The sequence below is a fragment of the Micropterus dolomieu genome, linkage group LG13 (assembly GCF_021292245.1).
Source record: "Micropterus dolomieu isolate WLL.071019.BEF.003 ecotype Adirondacks linkage group LG13, ASM2129224v1, whole genome shotgun sequence".
Classification (NCBI taxonomy): Eukaryota; Metazoa; Chordata; class Actinopteri; order Centrarchiformes; family Centrarchidae; genus Micropterus; species Micropterus dolomieu.
Genome location: NC_060162.1, coordinates 3,396,242 through 3,407,977, shown reverse-complemented (window position 1 = coordinate 3,407,977; position 11,736 = coordinate 3,396,242). Strand labels below are relative to the sequence as shown.

At 42.6% G+C, this 11,736-nt stretch overlaps 1 protein-coding gene across 4 annotated transcripts in view; it reads left to right on the top strand.

Moving 5' to 3' along the window:
- LOC123981763 (transcription factor 7-like 1-A) overlaps positions 1-11,736 on the top strand; it is a 23,911-nt gene that overhangs the window by 719 nt on the left and 11,456 nt on the right. The window contains exons 1-4 of one of the 4 annotated variants that reach the window (XM_046066909.1): positions 298-797; positions 999-1,201; positions 1,334-1,403; positions 3,145-3,281. In XM_046066909.1, coding sequence (XP_045922865.1) covers positions 1,025-1,201; positions 1,334-1,403; positions 3,145-3,281 — 384 coding nt within the window. In that variant the 5' untranslated portion in view covers positions 298-797; positions 999-1,024. Of the gene's footprint in view, positions 1-296; positions 1,202-1,333; positions 1,404-3,144; positions 3,282-11,736 lie in introns of those variants that run through there. The other 3 variants (XM_046066911.1, XM_046066910.1, XM_046066907.1) reach the window with 3 other exon arrangements.

Here is an 11,736-nt window from a genome sequence, read left to right as displayed (position 1 = left end):
ATTTCCTCCATCTCTGCACACAACATATGAAGTCGCCAAAGGCTGAAAGAAACAGATTGTTTTTTAGCCCTCCTCGGGTTGTAAAGGTCAGAAAAGTGTCTAACTGCTCCTTTAACGTCTTAAAGGTCTCCTTTTTGTCCTTAAACTCCTCCCTCCCTCCTCTTTGTGCCGCCTCTGCACACAAATGGGATCAACCTGTTGTGCCTGGTCTGGGATCAGTTCAGCTAACTGCTCTCCTGCTGCGCCACTAGAGGAGCGGGGCTCGCTAAACTGATCCCGGGTCTGTAAGGACCCCCCACTCCTCCCCTCCTCCTCCTCCGTGTGTATTCCGACAGCCCCGCAGTCTTTTCCTTCCACTCCACTTCAGAAGCACCAACCAGTCTGCCTGTTTCCCACGCCTCCACACCGCAGCCCACCAGAAAAACGTCTTGAATCAGCAAAGCTTGTAAAATGCGGAAACGGCCACTTTCAATCGCCGTTAGTTGGAATTATGGTCGTTTTAAACTGGAATAACGATGGAGGATTTAAATCAACAAGGGCCTCAAACGTTACTTTCTCCCTAACTGCACAAGAAGGGGACGTAAACTTTTCAGTCGGACGGCGCTCGGTTTTTATAATGTCAGCGGTACTGATTTGGTTATGAGTGTTTTATATGATCGCCTTTTTAACCATTTGGGTCATATATTGCCAATGCACTGCTTTTTATGGACTCTTTTCTTGGTGGAAACACGCTCAAGGAGGACTTCCAGACCTCAGGAGTTCGACGCCAGAAACTGACGCGTCAGTGAACGCCTCAGGTAGCTAGCTAAGTTAGCTTTTTGGCTAGTTTTCAAAGAATCCTTCAAAAAAAAACAATAATAACGCGGGTTGCGATGCGTTTAGCTAACTTTAAATATTTTATAACAGGTTTTCCAGTGTCGTAGGCTGTTTTTTTCCCTTCTTCTTCAAACTGTAAGTTAGCCATAACTCGGTCTAACTCTTGACCTTTTTAATGTTAGTTAGCGGTTGCAGCTAACGTCCAAACATGCCGCAGCTTAATGGGGGAGACGGAGACGACTTGGGAGCAAATGATGAACTGATTGCTTTTAAAGACGAAGGGGAACAGGAGGAGAAGAGGAATGCGTCTGCTGAACGGGACCTGGACGATGTCAAGTCCTCTCTGGTCAACGAGTCCGAGTCCAACAACAGCTCAGACTCAGAGGTGAGTTTAGGGGCCAGCTGTGTTATCAACTTTTCCTCATCGTCCACAGCTTGCTTGTGTGCTTTTCCCACTAGCTCCACAGTGTTGGTCGCTCTTTGTTTACGTTTCTGTGTTTGTGTGGTTTATGTGCAGGCAGACAGACGCCCCAAGCCCAATCCAGATTTGGAGAGCAGGGCCAGGCAGAGTCAGCTGTTTGAAGAAGGTAATGAACACACTCTTATGTCTTTTCCCCTTGAATTTATGTCTTATTGCAACGTACAAGGTTATTTATTAGTCATACCATCACAAGGTTGTATAACGAAATGTGTAGTCCCCTCAAGTGTATGTTAAAATATGGTAACATATAAAATAAAACAATGTGCAGTTATTTGTAAACATATATACACCATGAACATTCACAGGTGCATTTTTATTTGCATCTGGGAGAATGTAAACAGCGGCAACAAGATGGTTATTCACATTTGGGAAACTGAGTCCACCTTCTCTTATTTTGCCCGAGTCTTGAGCCTGCTGGTCTCTGTAAAGATGTGGGCACAGCAGTCTCTGATTTCCTTTGCTTGGCCGACATGAGTCCCACTTTGTCCAGACCGGACCTTTAGGCCAAGCAGGGCCAACATGGCTCCTATCCCGGCTCTCTTTCCTCTCCTCTGAGCGATCACCGCACCCGTCGTGGTGCCTGGGCAGGGTGGATTGTGCTCCGCAGCTCTTTAATCCAAAAACCCTGTCTTCCTTTTCCAATGACTGATTTCTGTTATGGGTAACAAGTGCTTTGTGTTATCAACGTCTGGATTTATACTTGGGGGTTAATAGATATACTGCTGTAGGTTTTTATTTATAATTCAGATTTCACCCTGTTGAAATCACTACAACAGTGGATGTATATATTGTACACGATGATACCATGTCCTACTGTAATTCGCTCTGTGTTTACATTCTTTCGTGTACTGAACTTGATGATATAGAGCACATACAGACAGAGCAGGAGTTACAATCAGGTAACCTACCAAATAGACGACTACTACCATGTTTACTTTCCTCTGTTTACTCTCTTATAGAAAGCTGCAATCACAGTTTGTCTGTTTAGATCCCCATTAGCCACGCTTCCCTGGGTCCTTTTAAAATGTATTTACAGTACTTCAATGTAAAACAATAACATAACGTCTGGCTGTGAAACAAAACCACACAATAGGACAATAGGTAGCTCTAAATAATTACATCACCTCCCGAAATAATCCAAGTTACATCCAGCTCTCTCCATTAGTATCATATCTGTAGGCTGCCCAGATTTACAGCAGTAATAAACATGTTTACAGCCTGGTACAAATGTGACAACTGTGCGAGGGGTGAATATTTATATAACTCACCCATTTAAATTAAATTAAGGCTTAGGGTTATGCATAATTAACATGGCCACTTTGAGTGAAAGGTGGTTGCTGTCACGGCTAGTTAGCCGCAGAAACCAGGCTTCAATCGACCCCTCAGCTCCACCTCTATTTTTAGATTAGCCAGCAGTTAGGCGAGTCAGGAAACCTATGGGTGGCGTCACAGAGACTACGTCCATGTTCAAATAGTTACTGGTTATTTCAGAAAACGTTTCAAACTATTCTCTGACCTAGCGCACATTTAGAACATCCTTAAATCCTTTCCTCACCCAAGCAAAGAGCAGATACTCCTGACCCCTGCCTTATCTGCTCAGGTTAAATATCACTGGCTGGCCAAACTGGCTTAAAAGGCAGCTACATGTTAATGCTCGGCCTGCTCAGTGGTCCAACCACCATCATTGTATAACCGGTTCCACTAGTCCTGTCAATAGCCACTTACTGACAACATCTCCGCTATGAGAAGCTTTTTCTGAATTATGTCCCTTGACTGATATTAGAAAATAACAAAGCATACACCGTGGCTACATGACGTTATGCTAACAATATCAACTTGTTTTTCAGTGCTGAGGAGACGGCAGGATGGAGGTCTCTTCCAGCACTCTCCATATGTTGGATACCCCTTCTTCATGATCCCAGACCTCGGGAACCTCTGTAGTCCCTACCTCACCAACGGAGCTCTCACACAAAGTGCCAGGACGGTAAGACGGCACTCACAAAGGTTACTGTGGCAGACGGTTGCACCCGGGTTTCTTTTTATTTGTCACTGCACCACCCTGCCCCAAAGTCCTCAGTTTCCTATGCAGAGTTTTGCCATTGGGCTGGTGAAGTCGCAGTTATTGGCTGGGGCAGAAGTTTATGAGACTCTGACGTCATGTAAATTAACTCATTCACAGGTGTAACTTGAACTCTGACTCGCCCAGTAAACGGCAACAGGTTCTAGCTGCTTCACATTGTGGGGACATTGTTTTGCAAATTGAGACCTGGATACCACTGACTCACCATTGTCATGAGAGCAGTCTTTTGTGCACATGCATATGATTTGGAGGGGGTGTGTGTTTGTGTGTGTGAGAGAGTTGCCAGCGGCCTGTTATGATAAGCTGGTTTGTGATGGTACAGGGTGAGACAGGCCTGGACACAGTCTGGTGGAAGTTGCCTCCCTGCAGCAGGAATGAGTTCTCATCATTGCTGCTGCAGATTAGCTGCTTTAGCTGGCTGTTGCTCAGCAGGATTGACAGTGTGTTGCCCAATTTCCCTGGCCCTAAAGCTTTATGGAAGCTCAGCTTGGATTATAGGGATACTTTGTGATGGTTTAATACAGTAACACTCACAGCCACTAATCTAAAAAATTGCCCCGTTGGCACTGTAAGGAATTTAAGAGTATTTTATGCACAAATATTATTGCATGGGGCTGTTGAGGAGGTTTGACCTCAAGCACAAGGTTGTGCTGAGGCTGTTTGCGCAGTTCACTGTCTGTCAAGCACACATCCTCAGTTCTTTTTATTTACTTTGTGTGTTTTAGCAATCAAGGGGAAGTTTATACTTATACAATAACACGTACACATGCTGGGTGAGTGTGTTCCGGTGTTTGTATGCTCAAAATGTTCACATTTGACTGCTACTTTTAGGCTTTCAAAACAAATAAATAATAATACGTAAAAACATTTTACTCCTGGCAGTATGGAGGAGGCTTTGTGTCTTTACATTTAGATGTTCATGTTGGGAAATAAAATGTACATTAAGTAAGTCAGATGTGAAAAATGCAAAGTAATCAAAACAAACTAGTCCCGTTTTTGGTTTGTGACAGGGCGGGTGTTGGGAGGAGTATTTCTAAATTCTTAGCTGCTACTGAAATGTGTCACACAGTAGTTACGTTTACATTTTCTTTAATCTGATATCTACTAATTTAAATCATAATTTTCCCAGTTTTATGTTGGTTTTTGTAAGTTCTTGTACTTTAATTGATTGGACAATTAATTGAAAAGTAATCAAAACCAAAATTCAGAGCCTCTAACCAACGTAATTTCCCCATGTCGGTTATTTCAGTTATATAAACATGTTAAGTGTGTGTGTATTGATGTACTTTCCCTTTGAAACATCCTACTGCATGTGTAGTCACATGACTCCGTCCCATCCAGTCCTGCTCGACCTTCAGACCGGAGTCTGCAGCACAGACTCTCTCTCATTCGCTCGTCCAGTCACTTGCTACGCGAACACATTGCACTGCAGTTAAAAGACCAAACTCCGCTGCTCTTATAGCAGCACCTGTCACGTAGATGTCCTTTGAATGAGGAGAGGAAGCAAGCAAGGCATGATTTAACGTGCTCTCACAGTCTGCGGGTGAAAATCATTTGGTCCGCATCGATATTAAATGATTGAGTGAAAGTTTATCATAATTCTGCAGCGCCGGCGATGCACCGAATGTATGAGAACCATGTCTCTGTAATCTGCACGTCAACATTACCTTATTAACAACATTTAGATTAGATTGGATTTGTGAAATCTGTGAATAAATAAACCCAGCTTTAATAGTTGAGCATATTTACAGTAGAAACCTTGTCAGTGAAATATGAGGGCAAAAAAACAACATTCAAAAACAAAATAATCGTTCAGTAATCGTAATCGAGGGGAAATGTTCAATGAATTGTTTTAGTGTTGTTTTTTTTTATCATCCAACCCTTTTTTAATTTATTGTAGGCAAATGCATCTTTTTATCTAAGTACGGTACAAAAAGTACTGTTTTGTTTTTGGTACATGGTGTCAGAACATTGTGGGTGATACCAAGCCGTAACCCTGCGTAGCTTTTTTATTTTTTATTTTTATTGAAAAATAAAGACTGTGCAGGTTTGCTAGTGTTCTGGTTGCACAATGACACTGAGTTTGTGATTTTCTTTTCCTCCTCTGGTTTGTTTTGAAAGTCTTTCCTCTGTGGATTTAGCCCAGACGCACAGTAGGCTAAACACACAGTCAAACCCACTCACACAAACACCTGCATTCCTCAGCTTTGTAAGGCCCTCCCCCTGTGTTAGTGGGCCATTGTTGTCATTAGCAGGGTCTGAATGGTCCTAATGCATGACTCCACGGGGGGATCGTTACACCTCATTATAGCTAACACACTGCCTGTGGCTTCTCGCCACACACACACACATTTCCACCGTGACTGACTGACTGCTTGTTGGTGCTTAGACTGCATGTTGCCTTGAGACAACACAGATATTCCTTCTCTTACTCTGCCTTCCCTCCCCTCGCATGTCTCTCTACACAAAGGAGACCTTGTGTACTTTTCAGCCTTTCGCAGTAAGAGAGTTAGATGTGGTTATGAGAGAGACAGAGGAGGATATGCGGCTGTCAGTCTGTAGGCAAGTCAAGCTAAACAAGCTATCGTTAGTTGGAAGCTACCTGAACTATAATACAGGCTGTTTACTGTCCTCGTGTGCGCAGACAGGAAGCAGAAGTCAGCGTGTAGACAACCTGTCTGCTTACTCTGACCTCTGCTAACCTCCCCCACCTGCGTCCAGCCTGCTCCTCGCCTCCTCTCTCCACTCTTTAACCGCTCTTTAACTGCGCTACGATGCACACACCGCAGTCGTTTTGGATTTTTTTTTTTTATTCCGGTGCCAAATAAAAAAAAAAAGTCCAGGTGCCTAAATAGTGCCAATAAAAGGGGGGGAATAAAGGTGTTTGTTTTGTTATTTTTATAATTTTGAACAATATATTAACTGTTTAATGTAGACTTAAATATACATATAAGTAAATACAAAACACAATAAATTTACAAAATTACAAAACTACCCAAATACAGTTTTTTAACACTAAATAACAGTTACAGTACTAACAGCAATTAGTTAGTACTGTATTATTATGGGAGTTACCATTTTCTCCAGTGTTTCCTGGAGGTCAGTGAATGTGCCATGGCTGTTTGCAAATGTGTGACTGTCAATCATTTATTTTCCTACCTGTGATTGGCAGGCTTGTTGTTGTTGTTCCTGTTAGGCTGGGGTGTAGCGTGTGTGCGTTAGCTTCGGGACAGAGACGGCTCACGGTAGCCTGTAATGTTGCAGCATGAACGAAACACATTTGGCGCCACATTTGGTACTGCGGTGAGTAGTGGGGCTTCTTACGTCCGTTTCACGGCACCAGAGGGAAAATATTTCAGTTGACACATTTAAGTGGTACTGAAATTTCTGTCCAGAAGATACCGGTCATCTAGGAACTTGCTCCATATTGGCACCGGGTTTCGGTGCCCAACCCTGCACATCAGTCAGGCTACATGGATTTCCGTTTTCAAACGCAGAACTTTTACTACGTTTCCGCCTGCCCTCCAGACCTAAAACAAATCCAAAGACCTGAAATGGGGAAGTTTGAAAACGCTGCTGAACCCGTTTTTGTTTTAAAACTCCGGGGTAGAGTTTTAGTGCGGACAGGCGGAAATTAAGGACTTGCAGACGCTCATGTTTGGCTTCCTGATTGGTGCAAACACACAAATGACAGTGTCAGAGTCTACTGACAGTGTTTTAGTTTTGGTATTTTCATAAAAAACATTTTGTACTCTTCAAATAACACGTATAAACTTATACTGCGCATGTCGCCATATTTACTTTGCGGCGGCTCTCAGTCTGTTCAACAGTTCTACCACCTCTGGTGTGGTTTCCTTGCCATTGCTAAACTCGGTCATGCATTTACGCACACACAAACACGCACCAACCTTTACACCAAAGTCACACCTGAGCAGCAGTGAATGGCAGGAGGGGGACCGGGGAGACCGATAAGCTATCGGGTATGTGTTCATCACGCTGGAGATGGCAGGCGTCTCGCTTTATTTTCATTCTCTGGAAAAAAGCTTTATGTTGATGAAGCTCGACCACCTGTGGTTGTGTGTGTGTGTGTGGTTGTGTGTGTTTTAGTGTGTGAGAATGTGGCTCTGCTTGTTTAGTTAAAGTTGGTCCCTTTCAGCAGGCTGAACAATCCCAGAATTCCTCTGTTTACTCGACATTGTCTCCAGAGTCTTAAAATACCAAGAGGATGACCTGTCTAAAACAACAACCTCATACAGACACACTCCTATATACATGCAAACAACACACACATCTGATGTTTATCACTTCGCAGGATATCTATAAAAACTGTGAAGGGTTTCGCTTGAAGGTGTGAGAGATTGTTTGTGGGGCGAGATGAACTGATTAACTTTTCATACCAGTTGAGGTGTTGCTTCTTCTCTTTAAAAGGCCAAATATATTCACATCAACACCATGAAACTGTGTTCACATCAGAAGCCACGAGAAGAGGGCATAACCTCTTCTCAGCGATTATGGACGCTGTAGAGAGCCATACGGATGGACCGTGCATCAGTTTGATATCTGAGGATCCCACAGCAACAATCAATCGAGTAAGAACTAAATAGGTTTCGTTTTTTTCCCCAAATGCAAACATTGTGGACGATGTAGGTTGAGCGTTTGTTTCTGCTTCTGCTCTAATTCTCTATAATGCAACACAATCAGTTTCGGTAACTACCTTTCAAAAGATGAACTCCTGATTAGAAAGTAATGTTTCCAAAAACTAACCGCTCGATCGGACTTTCCAACCATTACGAGGTTTCAGCTGCAGTTTCATGCAGCCGTAACTGATCAGAGTGTGTTGTTCAATTTGTAGAAGAATCTTATCACCCCGCGGCCCTTTGAGAGATCATTATCAGGACAAACGTAACCACTTAGTTGTTTTCTATTCCAAATCTTAGACGAGCACAGTTTGAATAAAGATATGTACTGTATACATGAAGAAATGCAGATTTTTAAATGTTGGGGGAAAGACAGTAAAGAAAAAGCCTGTGTGTGCTGAAAATAAAAAAACGTGTTCCACTGATTCAATAAGAAACATAATGGGTAAGTCAGAAGGGACTTATGATCTGAACGAGACACAGCTCCTCTAATTTGGTTTTATTAATAGCAAACTCAAAAAATTCTCACAGAAATAGAGCTGCAACGAAAAGTCGATTACATTAAATGGATCACCAGCTGTTTTAATAAGCAATTCAACGTTTTCAGTCTTTTTTTTTTTTTTTTTTTAAAGAAAAAAATGGCTAAATTCTGTCATTTCAGCTTCTTAAATGTGAATATTTTGTGGTGTCTTTGCTTCTCTTTGACAGTAAACTAAATATCTTTAAAACATTTGAGTGACGTCACCTTGAGCTTTGGGAAACACTGATCGCCATTTTTCGCCATTGTGTGACATTTTATGGATCGTCAGATGAACCGATAAGGAAAATAACAGTTAGTTGCCGCCCTACACAGAAATGTAGATTTCGTGGACTGAAAGCTTTAGTTCTGATTAACTATGCGTGTTTACATCTTCATGATGTTGTTCTGTGTTTGCTTTATCCTCAGCCCTTTGTCCTGTGTGTGTGTGTTTCGTAAAACAGCAGTAAGCCTCGTAACTTTCCCCTCTAGTCACACAGTGATTTTATACTTCCATCAGTAATAGACTCTGATTGTGCAGGAGTGTGAGTGAGTGAGTGAGAGAGTTTCCTGGTATTTCCAACAGCTGGATCCAGTTAGCGCTCTCAGCCAGAGCTTCCTCGAGCCTCTGAATGGGGGGATGGGATGAGGCTGCAGTGTGTGTGTGTGTGTGTGTGTGTGTGTGTGTGTGTGTGTGTGTGTGTGTGTGTCTCCAGGCTGGGGTTAGTAAATGTCAGGGGGTTTTAAACCGCGTGCAGATGCATGTTTGCATCACGGTCTGGAGCAAAATGAGATGAGCTGGAGATAAGAGTTGACTATGAGGAGACATGCTCGCTTCCTTGTTGTGCTGACTGGAGACGTGTATTGTTTCCCCGTTAAATAATCGGTGCATTTGCATGTACTTAAATGAGTTTTTGATCATTATGTGCTAATTGCAGATAAATCGGGATCTGTGTTTGTTTATAACGGCTCATAAATGACAGTTAAAAAAAGATAGACCTTCAATCATGAGTGTTGTTGCATATTCTTTCCACCAGAGGGCGCTCTGCAGCTCCCCTGTTGGCAACACCACAAAACACAGCTGTGCGTTTGTTTATTTATAACCATAAAGAGAGTTCATTTTTAAACTGCATCATGTTATCTTGGTTAAGCTCTCATAACTACACGTGACAAATGTTAGGGATAATCTGTGTTCACCCTGCTGCCTGCTGGGAAGAGAGAGAGAGAGAAGTTTCTGCTGCTGCACCAGAGCAGCTTTTCCCCCCAAGCTATCAGACTTTTAAACTCAAATTCATCCTCACCACTGCTCCGTTGAATTTAGTTTACTTCTGTTTTAACATTTTTATGATTGCTTTTGATTATTATATTATTGCTACGTGGCAGAAGGGAGTTACAAACTCAATCTCACTTTACAACCCGCTGTAATGTGACAAATAAACCTAACTTGTACCTTTTTATGTTACGTGTTTCTGAAAACAGAACTGTCAAAATCACACATCAGTTTGGCTGTGATCATTACACATAGCGGATGTTGTGTATGTTATTGTAATAAGTTAGACTAAAAGTGTCCCTAAGTAGCTTCTGTAAGTCTACATTTTGAAATGTCTTCATAATAATAATTTCTTATCATTCAATATTGATAATTATCAGGATAAATGTCAAATCATCATTTCTTTAAAGTTTAAAGGCTGATTTTTTTTATTTTATTTTTTTGCTCCTGAGTGAAAGTAAGAAAGTAAGAAAGAAATCGAGTAAACTTCAGTCAGAACTAACATTGATGCCAAACAGTGGATCACTTCACAAATCTGAGGAAGAACATTAAAAACAATTATGAGTAATTATTATAAGTCCCTTTTTCTCAACAATATAAATATCTTAATAGAAAAATTAATAATCCCAAATACACTTAAAACCCTACTTGGTAGTCAGGGGAGGTATTAGAGCCTCAGTCCTCCTGTCTCCTCCTTTTGGATTCTCTCCTCTTGTTTAGGGTCAAAGGTCACAGTGAGTCTTTGGACGTCGCTCACAGTTGAATGATCACCAAAGGCCTCTTTTTTTCTTTCTGTGGGGCTCTGTGTGTGTCCGTCTGTATCTGGGGTGGGAGGTGATCGTTCAGGGGGGTCTCCCAGATTAAGACGGCTCGATCAACAGTGGGAGCCCAGTGGTGCGGGGGGCTGGTGGGGTGTATATGTCCGTAAAGATGGGGGGTGGGGCCGAGGCCAACTTATTGGACTCTTCTTTGTCTAACTCGAGACTCACAGCTTCCACACACATACTGTCTGTCCAAACCTAACGTTTTCCAGTTGACCTTCAGCACAACAGAGCTCCTTGTCCGTAACTTCTTTTTTCTCTTGTGTAAGTCGTTTTGCTCATTGAAGTGTGTCGGGGTTGACAGCAGAAAGAACGTAAACATGGGGGTGATAAACAACGTTGAACTGCGTTATCTCACCTGGTGTCAAAGGTAGTGATGTGTGTGTGTGTGTGGCTCAGCAGTAACTACATCTTCCTGCACACTCAGAGATTGGTCCCGACATGGGTTTGGTATCGAGAACCGGTTCAAAGTTGGAACAGTTACCAAATTTCCAGGAAAAGTGGCTTTGATAAGACCCGTGCGTTTGAATTCTGCTTCTCGGTTCCTAACTTTCTGCATATTTCAGCTCCTGATTGAACTGCAGTAAGCATTTTACAGTCAGTAAAATTGTCCCTTATCTGCCAGGAGCCGCTACGCCGACCTAACGTCACATCATTTGTTACGTCAACAAAGCATGAAGAAGAGAGTCCTTCTGTTTCCAGTGCTGGACCGTGGCGGCAAACGCTCCAAAGTTTGGCTTAGCTTCACTAAAAAAAGAGAACGACAGAGCAAAATGCAACAGCTGCAGTAAGGAGGTTTGGTGCGAGGGAGGAAGCAGCTCCAACATGACGAAGCGTTTACTTCAGCACGAATCTGAAGGAACGCGCCGTGTTCAACGTGTCTCGTTCTCCCAGCTACAATGACGCTCCAGATCCAGCTAACGCTAACAGTAGCAACACACAGTACAAAACACAGGTGAGCTGACGTTCACCTTTTTATACTGAAGGGAAACAAATGATGTGAAATGGTTCAATATATATTTTTCTCTCCAGAGACGCCCCTCTGGTATAGAGACGTCTTTCACTTTACCCATGAAGGGGAAGATGAGGCAGGAGGAAGAGGGTGAAGGTCACC